Source organism: Pteropus vampyrus, unplaced genomic scaffold, assembly GCF_000151845.1.
Source record: "Pteropus vampyrus isolate Shadow unplaced genomic scaffold, Pvam_2.0 Scaffold236, whole genome shotgun sequence".
NCBI classification, from domain to species: domain Eukaryota; kingdom Metazoa; phylum Chordata; class Mammalia; order Chiroptera; family Pteropodidae; genus Pteropus; species Pteropus vampyrus.
The window spans coordinates 2553498-2571815 of record NW_011889017.1 but is presented as its reverse complement, the minus strand read 5'-3'; the positions used below and the strand labels follow the sequence as shown (position 1 = coordinate 2571815).

The following is an 18318-nucleotide window of genomic DNA, read 5'->3' as shown; positions in this document are numbered from 1 at the left end:
TCCTTCCCTAAAAATCTCTTCCCTAAAAATCTCCTTCAAATGACACTCTCACCACCATCCTCTCAAAGAAAAAGGATTAAGGAGAAAAAAATAACTGGTGGGCTTACTTCTCCCACACATGGAGATGGAACTGAATAGTGCATGTTTTATTGCTTTGAATTGGAAAAATAATACCCAAACCTAAACATTGCTTACATTTATTGTGGTTATTTAAGAACAATATTCTCAATAAATACCACTTGATTTTTATCTCTATTTATTATGATAGGTAACAAATTGTGAGCATTTTCTAAATGAGAGAAAGCAAATCCCAGGAGACACATATACATTCATAAAATTATAATACAAATGGTCCTCGACCCTTAACTTTCTAAAAATTATATATTAACGCCTTACCTACATCAGATATGGAGTTTCAAATGTCAGCTACAAAATAGAGGCAGCAGAGAGGTTAATTTTCAGCAGTGTCGCCAGTTTTACCTCAAAAGCCATTCACTGTAAAATGAATCAAAGGAGGGAGATTAAACCGTTGACGTTAGTACATTTAAGATAAGATGGAAATCTCAGAAGTGCTCAGGGTGACAACTGTTTAGCCTCAACACAACACTGGTTGGACGTAAACAAACATGTTAAAAAATGTAGGAAATGAAAGAAAAAAAGAACTAGATATATTCCCCTGAAGCTATTGAAAGGAATACAGTTTTCTACAGTCTCCTTTATCAAGGAGAAAACTGCTAAAGGTTAACTTCCTCTTAACAAAATTTTCAAAAGTTGAGAAGCATAATGTCCTGGTTGGTCCCTTTCAAAATCGCTATAAATTTATACACCTCCATCCACATCCAATGAGCTCTTGATGGGCTCCCAGCCATCTGATCACTCTTGTTGAATCAACCCACTTTCTCACACTCCACACTCTATTTCCAAAATTTCTACTCCCCTCAATCCTCTGCCCTCAGAGTTCCCCCAGTTTTAATAAACCTCCCTCATCAGCCCCTCTCTGTCCTGAACCCACCCTCACCCAGGACCCCACCCTCATTACTTCACACAGGCTAAGGTCACTAATGAATAGACTAGAGAGACCACTCAGCCAGGCTTGCCCAGGACAGTCCAGTGCATGCTTGTTGTCCCAAAACAATTAATAATAGTGCCCTCTCTCCCTCCAAGCATGTTGCCAAAGCTTTTTAGTTTTTTGAAGAGTATACTCATGGCTATCTTTTTCCACTGACTTCCAGTCACCAGGCTCTCTCGTGACTTAACCACCCTTCAGCCACCTTTCTTACCCGTTTTGGGGCTCATCAGACTATCTGGCCATCAATTCTCAAGTTCCCCAAAGCCTTCTCGTATTCTCTCTCCAGAATCTCCCCATAAGAAATCTCGCCACTCCACTTCAGTTCACATCTCTATAGTGACTCCCAGACTTTTATATTCCAGCCCAGGTGTCCTCTCTGAGCTCCAATTCACACTCACGCTCAGTACTGAATTCACTCACAATCTTGTACCAATCTTAGGTCCCAAATGCCAAGTATAAATCAGGTTCCTCTGCTAGACACCGAACTTTTAGAAATCTGTTCCTTGCTCTCAGAATACTTATATCAATTTGTAAAATGATAAGTTTATAATTTCTTCAATGGTATTCTCCCCCACTAGACGGTATACAAGTCTATTTTTCCTAATCATTATATCCCCATGCCTTAACACAATTCCTAAACCGTAGTAGGTATCCAATAAAGATTTGATGTGAAAACAAACAAATAGATAAATGAGCTCTCTGGCAATAAATCTAAGTATACTATTTACCACTATACATTAAAATTCTATACATTTTCTGGATTCACAATTAGGTAGGGGATAACTAGTAAAATGAATCCAAGCTCCATTACATATGACGAAAACTTAATTATACCCAGGGTGAATACTGTCATATAACACATACTGAGATATAATTGACATACAATAAATGCTTCTATTTAAGGTGTATAATTTGATACCTTTTGACATGTGATTACTTGTAAAACCATTACCAGAATCAAGATAATGAACAAAACCATCACCCCAAAGGTCTCTTTGTGCCCCTGAAGCAAGCACTGATCTACTTTCTGTCACTATAGATTACACTATATCTTCTAGAATTTTAAGTAGAATCATACAGTATGTACTTTTTCTGTCTAGCTTCTTTTACTGTGCATAATTTTCATCTATTCCCTTTTATTGCTGAGTAGTATTCTATGGATATACTATACTTTGTTTATCCATTTACCAGTTGAAAAACATCTGGATTGTGTCATTTGTGGCTACTAAAAACAAAGTTGCTATGAACATTTGCATGCAAGACTTGGTAAGGACACATCGCTTCCGTTTTCTTGGGTAAATACCTGGAAATCAAATGGATAAATCATTTGGTAGATGTATGTTTTAAAACAGTTGTACAATTTTACCTTCCTATCAGCAGTGGATGGGAGTTCCAATTCCTCCACATCCTCACCAGCACTTGTTCTTTTAAATTTTAAATGTTCTAATAGGTATATAGTAGTATCTCATTGTGGTATTAATTTACATTTCCCTAATGACTAATAATGTTGAGCATATTTTCATGTGTTTTTTATATGTATATCTTCTTTGGTTAAGTATCTGCTCAAATCATTTGTCCGTTTTTTAAATCGAGCTGTTTGTTTCCTTATTATTGAGTCTTGAGAGTTCCTTATGTAATCTAGGTACAAGTCCTTAATTGTTTAGAATTCAGCAGTGCAGCCACCTTGCCTGGAATATTCTTTATGAGGTTTTTAACTCCAAGATTAAATTCTGTAATTGATATAGGACTATTGAGGTTATTCGTTTCTTTTGGAATGAACTTTGGTAGTCTGTGTCTTCCATGGAATTGTACGCTTTATCTAAATTATAGTAGTGGCATAAAAACATTAATATTCCATTATTATCCCTTTAGTATCTGTACTGTCTGTAGTGATTCTTCATATTGGTCATTTTGGTCATTTCTGTCTTTTCCTTTTTTCCTGACCAGTCTAACAGGTTTATCAATTTTATTGATTTTCTCAAAGACCCAACTTTGGGTTTTGTTGATTTTCTCTAGTAATTTTCTGTTTCCTGTTTCACTGATTCCTATTCTGTTCTTTTGTCTATTACTAACTTTAGGTTAAATTTGCCCTTATTTTTCTAGCTTAAAGTGGAAGCTCCATGACAGAAACAAAAGAATTATATGAGAATTATGAGTACTCTCTCACTTTCAGAATATTATTTTAACAGTTCATAAACAGTATGCCTAAGACGTGCATCCAAAAAATATATAATTACTGCTATTTGAAAGGCCATCCTTGGATTGCTGACATGGCAGTTACTAGGATTCAAAGTAAATGTTCTTTGTTGAAGGTACAATAGTTGAATTCTTAGTCTTCTCCATTTGTCATCCGTTGATAAAGTCTGAAAGACACTCAATTCCAGTCTCTTGTCACTTAAAAGTGAGGCTTATGTGGTACTTTCTAGAAGTTTAACCTTTGCCATAAGTCTGTCAAGAATTTGACCACATTGTATTTATAGTTTGTTTTCAAAAGAAACAAAAAGGCATTAACAAATAGGAAAACTATGACCAGAAAATGTCATGTTTCCATGAGAAGAAATTTGTTACTAACACCAGTGTCTTATGAGATTCACTGTACAAACATGGGTCTTGCGCAAGGCAATTTCTTCAGTGCCACAGAAAAGATCACAGTGAGGTTACTCAAGAAATAAAGGCCTGGAATAGGATTCCAGATATTCCGATGGTCTCTTTCTCTTCCTGGAAGCCAACAACAGAGGCAATTAGCACCAGTACGATTAATCTCAAACTCCTAATTTTCCATCAAAATCACGATAACATTCTTCCTTAAAGTGAATGACAAAGTCATGATCTTTTGGCATATGTTCAAAAAGCAATAGGCTTCTTCAGAGAATCTGTATTCCTGACAAAAGACTTCTGAATAAATTTGCTAACTGCCTTATGAACTTAAACCATTTTAAGGGCAGGAAATAGGTGGAAAAGCATCTTCTTGGCATAGGATCTTAGTAGTGAGACACTTAGAATTGAGGGAGAAAGGCCATCCCAGGTCAAGGTATTTACAAATAATCCAAAACTTGACCGTTTTAAAGAAGGTGTTGCTAATGAAAATCACACTGCCAGAACGGGACTTCATTGCAAGAAACTATGCAAATTCAAAGCAAACTTAAAACTGTAGATTCTCGTTTTGGACTAAAGCAATTTAACATAAACTGGAAGAGGCTTAAATTTCTTTTATATACACTTTTTTTGGTTCTGAATCACATACAGCTTCTTTGGAGAAAAGACAGGCTGATCAGCTCCTTAAAAAATAAATAAGTGGAGTTTTCTCTTGTTTCCTACCAGCCACAGATCGTCCCTGGAATCATGGTGGAGGTAATAGAGTTATGCAAGTCTGGTATCAATGCCAGCATAGTGGCTCAGTTCATCTACTGGCCCGGCTGCTTTGTAGGTTGGCTAGAAAAGATTCACCCCAAAGGAAAAATGCTTATTCTTTCAGATGGAAAAGGAAAAAGTGGAACCATTGAGTTGATGGAGCCCCTTAAAGACGAAATCTCTGGAATCGTGGAAATAGTTGGAAGACTAACAGCCAAGGTAACCATTATGTGTACATCTTTTGTCCAGTTTAAAGAAGATAACTATCTCTTGATCTTTGATGCTGTGAAAATTATCGATGAGTTCCTTCAGTTTTTTACTTGGGGGTTATGCAATATGATTGAGTTTAATTGCAAATGAGCTACACTGAAGATGATTAATGCCCCTGATATTTAGGGAAAGATTCTGTTATTTTTAATATTTAATTTGTTCTTTTTAATTTCATTTACCCAACTTTATTAGATATTCCAATATGCTCTTTATGATGGAACCAGTATATTGACAGTTCTCACCTGCATCCTCATAAAGAATCACTTCATGGTCAGATCAGATGCAAGAACAAAGAAGTTGTCTGAGTTCTGTTTTCTGTTTTAATAAAAGTTTAAATGGTAATAATAAAAAAAAAAACCTGCTCCAAGTGTAATAATAACAAAGTTATGTACGAAATCTCACTTCCACTCTCCATCCTTGTACCCATTACCTATTGCCACGGTAAAGCTGTGTAACAAAGAGCCACAAAACCTCAGTGGCAGAGTGAAGAAAGCATGTTTTTATTTGTGAGGCTATGGGTTATCTGGGCAGTCCTTCTGGGTGCCTCATGTAGCAGTGGTCAATTCTGGTTCGGGTGGCAGCTCTGCTGATCTTGGCTGGGCTCTCTCCAGTGTTTGGGGTTGGTGGGCTGTAGGTGGGTCCAGGAGGCCTCAGCAGGCATAACTGAGCTGTCATGTGGTCTTGCATCCCTTAGTAACTAGGCCCTGGGCTTGTCCTTGCGGTCGAGGAAGAGTTTAAAAGAGTTTGGAAACACATAAGGCTTCTTGAGACCTGAGTTAGGAACTAGCACCTGTCGCTTCTGCCACATTCCATTGGCCAGCTCAGATTCAAAAAGAAAACAGGCTCTACCTCTGGATGGGAGAAGCTGCACTATCACTCTACAAGGGGCATGGCTACAGGAAGGGGTAGCATATTTGGGCTACTTTTGTAATCTACCACAGACCTCTTCTAATTTGCTCTGTGCCCTGGGAGGGTGACCTCAATGGAGGCTCACCTCTCTGCATCACCACCCCAGAGCACTCCCCGAGCACAGTCCTGGAGAGGCCCTTCATTTAGACTGCAGTGTGAATGACTCTCCCTAGACTGTGCGGTACACAACTTACATAGCTATATGCAACTGCCTCGGTTAACCCATCTGTAAAATTATGAGTTTGGACTGGATGACCTCTTGAGAATGCCTTCACACTGAGAACTGCTTTACACTTGAGATCCTATGGTTTCTCTTATAACCTGCCTGAAAAGGTGATATAGAATACATGCCTGCATGTGCTTCAGTGTGTATGATATAATATACTAGCATGCACGTAAAATGAACCCAATAAATACATGTGTTTCTGTGCATATGATGTGTACACTGGCACGCACATAGTACAAACCAAATAAATACATTAATTAGATTAAATCATTTAAACCAATGTGTTGAAAATGTATCTTTACACATCCCATGTAAACATCCTCACCCCTTTCTCCCTGGCCTTTAGACTATAGCAGACTCAGCACTACCCTGCAAAAACAGAGCTGAGAATTACCAGTCTGGTTCATAAAACTTTAAAAATTCAGAGCTAAAGTTAGAAATATAAAAATATCAGGAAATAAATTCTCCTAACTTGGTAGAACTGATGCAGGGAAAAGTCAGAAGTCGTACACAAAACATAGAGCCCAGAGACAGCCCCAGCGTGCCCTCCCTCTGCAGACACAGGGCAGGCTGTCCAGGACCTCACTGCCCATCTGTGACTCCTGGCCCTTCTCAAGTATGAAACTCTATACATGTGAAACCTGAGACCCCTAGCCTGGCCCTCTGGCCCCTTTGGGCCAGCAGCTGTGTGTGCTCAGCAGCTGCGTGGGGACCTGGCGCTAAACAGAGGATCCCAGAAACCAAATTCAGCGGTCCCACTAACCTCAACAATGGTGGACTGTCAGGTGGGAAGGGAGGGGCTGCTAGCCCCCTATAGAATCTGCCCTGCTGTTAGAATAAAGAAGTATTCCTGGGTTTTGTGGGCCTTGGGTTTCAAATCCTGGCTTAGAGTTTTCCTGGTCATGGCAGAGAAAGTTTTCAATGTCAATTCATAAAATAATAATAACTACCACGTACCGAGGACCTACTTTGTGCCCAGTACCGCACGAAATCCCTCACATCTACTCATCTACCCTCATAACGACCCTATTGCCCCAACAAGCCATCCCCTCCAGGCAGATATCATTAATCTCATTTTTTAGGAGGAAGAAATTGAGACTCAGAGAATTTAGGCAGGCTGCCTGAGGTCACCTATCAAATGTATGACTCTAGAGCACATATTGGGACATCATCTTACAGTGGCTCCAAGAGAAACCAGTAGGTCTTAGGGACTACTGAACCTTCCAAACCCTGGCATTGCCCGTAGGAGAGCTGAGACCCAGAGGGATGGTGCGCCTTTGTGGTACCTCCCACTGACAGTGACAGACACATGGGCAACTCTAGATGCCACAAAACTCCAATCCAAAAGACTAGAGATACCCTCGCCAAACAAGAATGGCTCTGCCGACAACCCATCCTGGGGCCCCCAGTCCCCACCAGTTATTTTACAGTGAGCAGCTGCCTCTGAAGGGAGAAGAAATTCATTAAATAAATACATATATAGTACTTTAATCTTAAAAGTTTATTATATACATATACACATGTACATGTGTGTGAATTTATAGCATAGTATGTTGTTTTAAATTTTGGTATAGACAGACACCCAGCAAATTGAGTCAGACAGCCCAGGAGCCACAAGGAGGATTATCAGATGCCAGAGCTAGAGCTTAACCGAAGTCCTTGGGGGTGTCCTCCCATGAGAATGAATGAGAAGGCTTGAAGTAAGCTTTCCCAAGGCCATACTCTAAGAATGGCGCTTCCTAGAGCTGTGTCCTCTTCCCAGCTGTTCCAGGTTCTCATTCAGCCAGGGAGCACTGTTCATGCAGACTGCTGCCTGCCCTCACCTCCCAACAGTCCCCACTATGTCTCCTTCCCCCTTGGGATCCCTTGCATCTAGCCCTGGACTCTGTTCTATCTGCTCTGGTCCTTCCCATTGTCTGTCTGACTTCCTCACCTGCCTTGTAATTCCTAAAGTCAGTAACAACCTATCTTCCCCTGATTTAGTGCAGGTGAGACAGCCAGCAGGTACTCAACTAGCAGCAGTTTGTCATCACCTGAAAGGTCTCGGGCTCTGGCAGTAGGCTGCCCTGGGCTGGAATTTTCTGCTTCCATGTGCTAGGTGGGTGACCTGGGCACAGCAGACTGCTGTGCCTCAGCATCTTCATCTGGGAAACGGGTGTGACATGAGACAACATGGAGACAGCAGTTTAACATAGTACCTGCAACTCAGGGAACACATTTTTTTCTTTAAAAGAGATCTATATAAAGGTGGGAAGTGCTTAAAGAAATGAGGAGAAAAGGCCTTTATGAGTGTTATTTCTATTAATAGAATGAGGTCTTGAGATAGCACGAACGCTGGATTCCTCCAGAGTTCACAGAGGCAGCTGCCTCTAATGAAGGCCATTTTGTGATCCTCTCCCCCAGCATCCGTCAAACCCAAGCAGATGGGTGTGAGTGTGCAAATGTGCGAGTGGTTGTGCATGTGTGTGATGTCAGCATAAACACTACAGCATGTCTAGTGTGGCTCTCAGGAAATCACTTTAGGCGTTCCCGATTTAAATTGAATTTAAGTTTATTTGCTTTATGTTGACTGAGCCAGCAAATGCAGTTTACTGGGCCTGAAATCCAAAATGAGAATCACCCCAGTGCAGAGTTGAGATAGTACTTTAAAGTCACGTGCTTCAAAAGCAGACGTTTATATTGCAAAATTAATTATTTTGAAACCTTAAGTAGTTTCATTAGAAACAACTTGATATAACCAGTAATTCATTTTGCAAGGTTTAAAGAAGTCTTCTTAAAAACACAGTGAGGATAACATGCTTTATAACTAGAACTTTCTCTGAGTGCTTTCCCAGCTAATCAACAAGCATCTATGTATAGCTACAGGCCTTCCGAATCTGCATGACACCCTTACCACCATACCACATTGCCATCACTGACCACATCCTTAGGGCAAAGGGGCCTAAGTAAAGGCAAATTTCTCACAGTGGGCACTTAGAACTGCTGTCCAGTAGCTACTAGACTTCCTCTCTCTTCCCACGCCATCCCCAACCAGCCCCAGAATCCTAGGACTACTGGGAAAGCAAGTCACGAATCCATTAGGAAATGGCTTTGTCTTTTCCCCGTACTATATCAGAATTCAAAGATTTTCTGCGCTGCAGAAGATCACCTAGGACTGCCATATCGGTCTGGGGAAATACAAACCATATTCTAATCCATGTGTCAGAAAATCATCAGAGGCTGGATAGCTCAAATGCAGTCTCCTTGGACTTATTAATTCCTCGGTTCTTTTCATCTACACTTGACTTTGACTTGATTTTCTGCCCCATAGGGTTGTTTTTACAGTTGTTTTCTCCTGTAATAAAACCCCTTAGAACTTGCTGTTCAGGTAGGCAAGTACTTAAATTGCCTTGCTTCAAATTATGCAACCTGTTATAGGATGGATCCCCAAAAAGATAATGTTGGAGTCTTAACCCCCAATACTTAAGAACATGATTTTATTTGGAAACAAGATCATTGCAAATGTAATTATTTAAGATGAGATCATACTTGGGTTGGGTGTCTTATACAATGACTGGTGTCTTATAAAAGAGGGAGGTTTGGACACAGAAGAGACCACAGGGGGAACACCATGGGAAGACCGGAGCTGTGCTGACTGACACAAGTCGAGGAACCACCAGAGGCCGTGGAGAGGCCTGGACAGATCCTCCCCTAGTGCCTGCAGAGGGAACGCAGCCTTGCCCACACCTTAATCTTGGACACCTGCCCCCAGGACTGTGAGAGAATGAAGTTCTGCTGTTTAAACCACCCAGTCTGTGGTCTCTGTTACAGCAGCCCCAGGACACTAATACCCAGTCCAACAGCTTAAACCAGTTTAAACACACGCACACCTGCACACTCAGGACATCTAGCAAGACCAGAAAGGTAGCATCTGACTTTCAATTACATTCCACAAATATTGATTGATGGAGTGTCTCCTGTGCAGCACTTCACGGATTACTGTGTGTTGTCTTATCCTAAAAGAACCAAGTTCTTTGTGATTTCATGGTGAATCAAGCAACTTCATCTGCTGCATTTACAAGTAAAATTAAAGCAGTGTTTCATGACTGCTGTTATTTTCATGTGTTTTATTAACCTTATAGTAATGTTTAATCCTCTAAAACTTCTGGATCTTTATTTCACTCCCTGTGACTCGTCTAGGGATGTTTAAAGTGTTAATTCATGAGCTCAGTACTAACAAGGTTCATTAGATCCTGTGGCTTTTGTGTGCTTCCCATCCCAAGAGAAATAAGGGAAGCAAATAGTGCAGGTAGGTCAGCAAAACATCCTGGCCATTACCAGAGAAAATCAAAGCGTAAGGGCATACACGAAGATTTGGGAAACCTTGTAATCCCCACTTTTCTCTCCCCTACAGCAGAAAACATATCATTGGCAATAATGACACGTGTTTCTTTTCCGAACTGCTCATGTAAAGTTTATAATCCCCTCTTTTCTCTGTCTAACCTTTCACCTTAAAGAAAAGCAGAACTACATAAAGGAGAGGCTGACAGAACACTTTCTTAAAATGAGCAGAACAATCTGAATCAGAATGAATATCCTCCCAGTTCTCCACTCTTTACTGGGTCTAAAATAGAACAAATGAGCATAATGCAAGAAACATATTAGGGAATGTTTTCTTAAGAAAAGGCATATGAAAAATCTGACCCACCTCAAAACTTTTCTTAATTATGCACTATTCCCAGCCTAATGGTTCAAAATTTTAAATTATGAATTTGCAAATGTTAAGTTGCTGGCTGCTTACACTCCATTAACCAGTTGTCAGTGTGTTCATATGGCAAACAGCAATAAAGATCCTTCAATTCCATATGAATATTCAGTTGTTTCTAAATGTTCCTTTTTAAGGAAAAACATCCTCAGACTAACATTCCCACATTCCAATGAAAGCTATTCAGCGTGTGAGCTTTGTGGCATACATTATTTGGTGTGCATGCAAATATCGAAAAGTTCAAATAAATAACTCTTAGGAAATGGAAAAAGCTCATGAAACTTCTAAAATCTAAGATTTTCAGAGGCAGAGAATGGCTAATGTTTTACCCCAAAAACGTACCTCTGAACCACAGAGAATCAGTAGTTCTGTCTATAATTTGCTATTTTGATGTTAAACTTTCATTGTGATAGTATCAGCCTAAAACCCAACGGGGCCTAAGGGAAATAAAAGGATAGTTTCAATATAAAAAATTTCCAAATGACCATAGTTTTAGACTATGTTGGGTTGTTTCAATTTGGCTTCTGCAAGCTAAACATTTTATTCATTCCTCTCTTTTTTGTTTTAGAGATGAAAGGCATGCCAGTGTTCTAAAAAAAGTCTTTCTAGAATTTAAAAGAAAATGATTATTGAAGTCTGCCAATCAATATTAATGTAGTTAAAATGCCAAATAACATGCATTGATAGTGACATGTTTTTATCTAAATAACATATGAAGTTTCTTAAAGCTTCACTCTTAGAAATGGAACAGTATTTTATGTAAGCCTGTTTTGGTAAACTTAGCATGCGTTTTCAATGCTTTTCAACATCTGTCTTTTATTACCGAAGGATCTGATGTCCAGATGACAACAAAGTATTTTGAGTACCCTGAAAGTTAGATCCTGTTCCTTATTCCTGTCTTAAATCATAGTTTTATTGTAACATCAGGTTCATTTACAAGCAGTATTCTTATTTCTTGGACAGGCAGACAGCTATTCACTCTAAAATGAACTGTTTTCATAAATATGTTCCAACTAAGAAAAATAACTAAAACAGTATGCATGCAAAATTCATATTAAATAAAATCTTTTCCGACCTTCAAAAATGTAGTGCCAAGACATGTGCAAACTTATAAGATTAAACATTTTACTTTTTAAAGTCATCTAATATATTTATTAGCAAATTGTTATTGTGCATTGGGGCTAACGTGCCCATTTAAAAAATTAAATGGTTTTTCCTAACCACGGTGTACTTCAATTTCTACATTTAAGATCTTTTAACTAATTATTGATCTTAAGATTACGTATTGGCAGAAAAAAATGGAATAAGACTATAGTGTTTTTGAAACACAGAGAATTCATCCTTTTTAAAAGCGCTCTCTCCTCTGGCCCTGCTTTGTCAGCTGTAGGAGAGGAAAGCAAACTTTAATCACTCACAGAGATGCGGGTCAAGGTTCACACTCCAGCCCCAGGGAAACCACCAGTCACGAAGAAGAGAAGCTGGGTCTGTAGGGCTAGAGATTCTGTTCAAAATCAGGTAGGAACCTAAAATGCAATCTAGCATTTTAAGCCAGCTTGAAGAATGCCAGGGCTTTCCAACCCTGCATTTGCCATCCTCTGGGCTTGGAGACACGAGGAATTCTTTCGTGGGGAGGGCAATAAATTATTTCATAACCCAGCCCTCACGTATTTATGAATGCATCTTTAAAAGATGCCTAGCAATTGGTCAATTAAACGGAGAGCGAAACTCTCATACTATATCACCAACAAAAGGAGTTCAAACAAAGCCTCAGAGGAAGCTGTACGCAGTGTTGGAGGACGGTTTTCTTATCGGGTCATGGAGAAGAGCAACTCCACCTTAGGGCGGAGCAGAGCGCTCCCCTTCCCCCCGGGCCTTCCCCGGGTCGTTCCCCTAGAACGCAGCCCTGGCCCCCTCCCCAGCCCGCACCGCACACAATGGCGCCCCGAGCTCCCGCCACTGGGTCCTCGCGCCGCCAGCGCGCCCCCCGCGCGAACCGCGTTCCCGGGTCCGCGCACAAAGGAGGCGCGTGGGCTACTCTGCGCCCCGCGCTCTCCCATCCCCGCGCGGCCACCAGGTGCGGACGCGAGCGACCCCGCGCCCGCGCGTCGCCGCGCATCCCCAGCTGCGGCACAAGCAAGGCGAGGCGCGAGGCCTCCCATTGCCTAGGGCTCCCACCGCCGGGGCCTGTGCGCCGTGGGGGCGCGGGCCGGGGGGCACTCACTTTCTCGATGGTCCCGGGTAGCAGGCGCTCCAACAGCCTGCAGAGGACCACCCCATCCTTCAGAGACGCCTGCAGGAAGCCCTCCGGGTCCGAGATGGTTTTCTTGGGCGACTCCAGCACCCCCAAGGTAATGAGCCACGTAACGGTCTGCTCGGCGGAATTCATAGCGGCGGCGCGCCCGGCCTCCCGGCGCCGCGAGCCCGTCTCCGCGCCGTTCACCTCGGAGCGGCCGCAGCCGGGCCGGGAGCGCTCACCGCCCCCTCCTCCTGCTCGCCCATGGAGAGGCCCGCGACGGCGATTGGCTCGGGCGGCGCCGCGGTCCGGCCGGCTCGCGCTCCCTCGCGTGCGTCCTGGCCGACTGTCAAGTGCCTTTTCATTACATGCACATGAACCTGCGGCGGCCGCCCGGCGCCGCCCCCGCCACCGCCTCCCGGCTCCCAGCCGCTGCCGCCGATGACATCACTGCGAAGAGAAGAAAAGACGCCGCGCTGGAGCGGCCCTGCGCCCGGCCCCCCGGCCGCACACGCACCCCCGCTCTCGGGCCCTGCCGCGGTGCTCCCTCCACCCTCTGGCCCCGCTGTGTGTGCGCGTCCGCACCTGCGCGCCCGACAGTGGGCCCCCGCCCCAAGGGCCCGGTGACCTCCAGAAAGCGACAGCTCGCGGGCCAGAGGGCTCGCGGGGACTCCTAACCCGCGGGCGGCGCGCACCCTTAACCGTTTGCGCCCTGCGGGGTCCATGCGCAGCCCTCCCCCGCCCCCAGATGTGAGAGCCCAGCCAGGCTCCTGTCATTGCCATGTCCCTTCCGCCACCCTCTCCCCTCCTACAAGGACTGGGAACCCTTTATTTATATTCTTAATTCATAAATGTTTAAATTATTAAATGCTTCCCAGAATGCTCTTTTTATTTTTGCCAGTTTTATTTCAAGAGGTGTGGGGGGAGGGGGTGCTGAAAACGAGAAATTTGCTTCTCTCCGCTAACTTGCAAGCCAATAATTACAGAACACAAATGATAATTAAATCTGTAACCAGATGGGTCTAATTTGGGGAGGAATTGATTTTCCGGGCGCTGCTGCGATCCTTGGGGGAGCGTGGACGCCCCAAGCGGCTCGCGGGTGTCACGCGTGCCCCCTGCTGGGAGGCTGGCTCCTAAGCACATGACCTTACCGGCAGAAACGCAGCTGGCTGGCGAACTAACTCTCCAGGACCAGAAAAAAACCTTAGAGCGGCTTCACTTTAAATTGATGGTGATGTTTCAAACACTGGGAGGAAGGTCAAGAAAACAGCAGAGGCTGAACTGTGTCTATGCAGATGATCGGGAAGGAAGGACTGGGAACAGCTCAGGCCCAACCGGCCACTTGGCCAGTTCATACTTCAGCACTGTGGACATGCTCAGGGCTGGACGGAAAGAACTAAGACAAGTAAATTATGCACAACGAACAAGCTTTTTCAAACAATCAACGGCGCTATGACATACCTATACTAATCAAGGAAGTGAGCCTTTTCTTAAAAGCAGCAGGGTGTGAAGGTATACATGATGTCCTTTTTCTCCATCCAGTCCCTGAGTGCTTTCCTTGTTTGCTTGCTCTGACTGCCGATGACATTTTAAAACAGCATTAGCACTCACCTATGTAGAGCTACTGTGTGCCAGGCACATACTAATAGAGTTAATGACAAAGACTTAGAAACCATATAAAGATTTTAAAAAACAGGCTTAACTCTCCTCTGCCTTCTTCCAGAGTATTATTGCAATCATGAATTGCATTTATTTTCCAACTTCAAGTTAAGTGGTTAAATTTTCTTTCCCAATGCAAACAAAGTAATTCAAAGAGCAGTATAAATTCTGGAGTATGAAGGCAGAATATTCGATGGTGACAGCAACCACTTCCTGAGCCCCAACCCCCCCCCCCCCCGTGTCTCTGCCCAGTGCTCTCTTTTTATATCACATCACACTATCATTACTACAGCTTTATGAAGTTTCTCTCATTATCCCCGTTTTACTGGGGTGAACATAAACACAAAACTGGGCTCTGCAACTCCAGGACCCACATACCTCACCCATTTTCTAGGCCACTTCCCTATATACTTTCCAGGGAACAACAATGAACAGCTCAATCAAGTATGGGGCCCAAAGACCATCAACAGAAGGGTACGGACCCAAGAGTTGTCCACTGAGACTCCTGTTTACTCTCATTACTGCTGAATTGGAAACATAATTTAAGATAGTCGTTACAATTTCAAATTTCATTAAATTTGGCCTGGTGCTTATAATCTAATAAACGACAGTAAGATTCAGCTTGACTCAATCAAATAGTCCTACAGAAAGACTGCTGTAGGCAGAGACTTTAGGCGACTAATGAACCTGGTAGCCAACTATTGTCAGAAGGGAGACCCCAAGGCCACCTACTATAACTGGTCTTAGAAGTCCCTGAACATTTAAATGCTTTATAGCTACTAGTGGCATACTTTTACCTTGGATGTACATTAATTTAAAAAAAAGATTATTTGGAAGGAATGCTAGAAAGTAACATTGTTTAAAGCTAGGTGTTTTTTAGGTATTTAATTGAACTGTATTAGTATCCAAGGTGGGCTTTTGGTTAAACTAAATATTTTCCCAAGTTCCTGTTACAGAGGACATGTGCTATGGAAGAGAACCCATTCTTCTATTGGGTTGGAGCCAATTAAGATTATTGTCAATGTCAGCACAGGCATGTGACCTTCCCTTCCCTCTCAAGAGACGATTTCAGTCTCACACCCAGCTCAGCTGCCTATTAATTCCTGATCCCAGGCATTGTTTGGGGTATACCCACAGTGGCAAACCAGTAACTACCCAAAGTTCAGCTGAACTGTGATAACTTTATTGGTTAGCTTGTGGATGCTTAGATGATAGTGTCACAAAAATGTTAAAATCTACCCCAACCTGAAGCCAGACAGGCAGATGGCTATTTACCTAGCAACCACACACTGTAAAATTTATTTTATTGAATTGGACCATTGTCTAGACTGAAAAATGCAGCAAGAAGGACTTCTATGAAGCCCATTGTATCTACTGAATGTTATCAAAGGCACTCGTTTTATCAGTGTCCTATCTATTTGCCATAAATATGGTCAAATGCTAAGAATTAAAGATGCAAGGCAGGGAAAAAATATAAACATACATGACTAAAAATTTGCTCAGGATCAGAAGGCATTTTACTAACATATTATGAAATATAATGTCAGTGAGGTAATTATACTAGTTCAGGTTCCCGCAGAAGCAGATCCTGAGCCAACAACTTGGGTGCAAGTAGTTTATTTGGAAAGTAATCCCATGAAGGACAAACAGAAAAGGAGAAACAGGAGAGGGAGAAAAGTGAATCAAAGGTTTGTAAATGAGCAACGGGGGCTCAGGTCCCCTGGTAAGCCTTGAGAAGCAATGGAACAGGTCTCAGAATCTTCTGACCAGAGGACGGGAGGCTAAGATTTATCCCCCGACTCCCATCTCCTGTGATGGAGGGTCTCCCCCGAGGGCAATGACCTCTAATTTAGTAGAGCTTAAAGTTGGAGAGCCGGAGGCACAGATCTCCTAAATGGACCACTGAGAGCAATGGTAAGAAAAGCCAATGCTGTTTCTACCCATTGGTGGCTAGACACTGATTTTTAGCTACCAGAGACACAATACTATATAAAAGCTATTGGTTCAATGTATATGCTACATTCTAACCCTGCAGGAAGTCCCCCCCAAGCTTGCTTCCTGCAAATATCTTCTAGTGAGATGAATTGCTTCTCCCTTCAGTACTGTAGGACTCTCGTGTAATCACCTTGCCACCATATCAGCGGGTTAGAATCAGTCTCTGCTGTGGGTAGCTAGGTCAGGCTTGGTGAAAAGGAACCCACAGTGTGCGTTTCTTGCATACCTCCATCCCTGCCACCATGACTGTGCTATCTATATCCTATTGTGCAGGGCACTGGGCTGGTAAGCGAAGCCTGGGCTAGCTGTACTTGGCTACAGACACCATCTAGGCGCCTGGTTGCTGAGTGTCCCTTCTTCAGTGATGCTCTCTGAAGACTGATGTGGGACTCAAGACCCACAAGCCTGTGTCTGTACCCACAGTTACCTCCACAGGCCCCTGCCCACCTCCCTGCAACCACTCATTCTATCTTGCCCCTTCTAGACACACAAACCCAGCTACCCACAATTATTCAAGCGTCTGTGCCCAAAGAAGATGCCCAGCAAACTGCTCAAAGCTTTGCCAGTTGGAGGGCTTCCCTGGTGTTGAGCTCTAGTATGGCAGCAGTCCATATTTGATTCACACTGAATTTTCAAACAAATCCATTCGTAAACCAGGCCCATTGTCTCTCTATCAACTGGTCATTGTAAACACTCCATAATGTCACAGGAATGAGCTGAAGAGTAATGGGAGTCCAACAAACAGAGGCAGGTGACTTGGAGGTCTGGGCCATTTGTATCAATAGTCCCCTCTGCCCTCAGAACATGTCCATGCCATGTCCGAAATGCACACAGTACCTGATAGGGTGGATGGCTGCAGTGCCAGCTCTACCTGATCATTTGGTGCCCGCCCCCAACCTGGCCACTGACTTTCAACTTCACCACTTTGTTTTGAAGTTAGATTGTGTAAAGAGCATAGGCTGTGGTTTATTTTTTATGCCTATTTGACAGTCTTTTCTTTTAATAGGAAAATAAGTTCATTCTGTGTACTGATTTAGCATACTGCCTGATACACTTTATTTTTTACTATTACTTCAAATAAATTATTATTTATTTTACGTTGTTGTAAACCTGCTTTTGAAAAAGCAACACACATTTGCAGATCAAACTATTCTAATGTTTTGTTTTGTTTTGTTTTTGCATGTATATAAATCCTAATGATAACAGACAAGGCTTGTCAGAAAACAAAACGTTTTACAAATTTGTTTTCTCCATGTGAATTTATTTTGGGGATACCAGTGAGTGTCACTCTCAATGCCCTTGACTGGATACTGTATAAAATAATGGAGCCAGGAATAGACTACTGGGCAAAAGGACTCTGTTGATTCGTTGTAAAGTCTGAAGTAAACATTGGCCTTAAAAGTGGGTGGTGCTTGACTTGTCTTTTAAAATATCCATTGAAATTTTGACCTACGCTCCATGCAAAACTTTAAAAAAATTCTGTTAGAGAAGTGCTTTTTGAAAAAGAACAGAAGCAGATACCCACAAATAAATATTTGGTGGCATAATTAGTTGTCTGTCATATTTTATACTGGGGCAGCAAATTCAATCTTACATGGAAATTTTGTGCTTTCTAAGTGGCTTCATCCATTTGAATGTAATGTTGACTTCCAAAGGAAAACATTTTGAATTGCCCCATTTTATGGTTTTTTGACTTACTCCAGAAAAAAGTACATCAAACAAATTATGGGTTTGATTAATTGGGACCCAATTTTTTATAAGCCACAAATTATTGAAAATAGAGTTCCCTTAGGCAATGAGGTCCTGTGTGCTTATCTAAGTACCAAATTTCGTTAAGATTTTGTCTGGACAGTGAGCAAGTT

The 18318-nt window shown here is 42.4% G+C and overlaps 1 protein-coding gene and 1 pseudogene across 1 annotated transcript in view; one reads left to right on the top strand and one right to left on the bottom strand.

Moving 5' to 3' along the window:
- Positions 1 to 12955, bottom strand: part of ARHGEF7 (Rho guanine nucleotide exchange factor 7) — a 135192-nt gene extending 122237 nt beyond the window's left edge. The window contains exon 1 of the mRNA XM_011373940.2: positions 12791 to 12955. Coding sequence (XP_011372242.1) covers positions 12791 to 12955 — 165 coding nt within the window. The remainder of the gene's footprint in view (positions 1 to 12790) is intronic.
- LOC105301338 lies at positions 4406 to 4852 on the top strand (annotated as a pseudogene).
- Positions 12956 to 18318: the final 5363 nt, after the last annotated feature.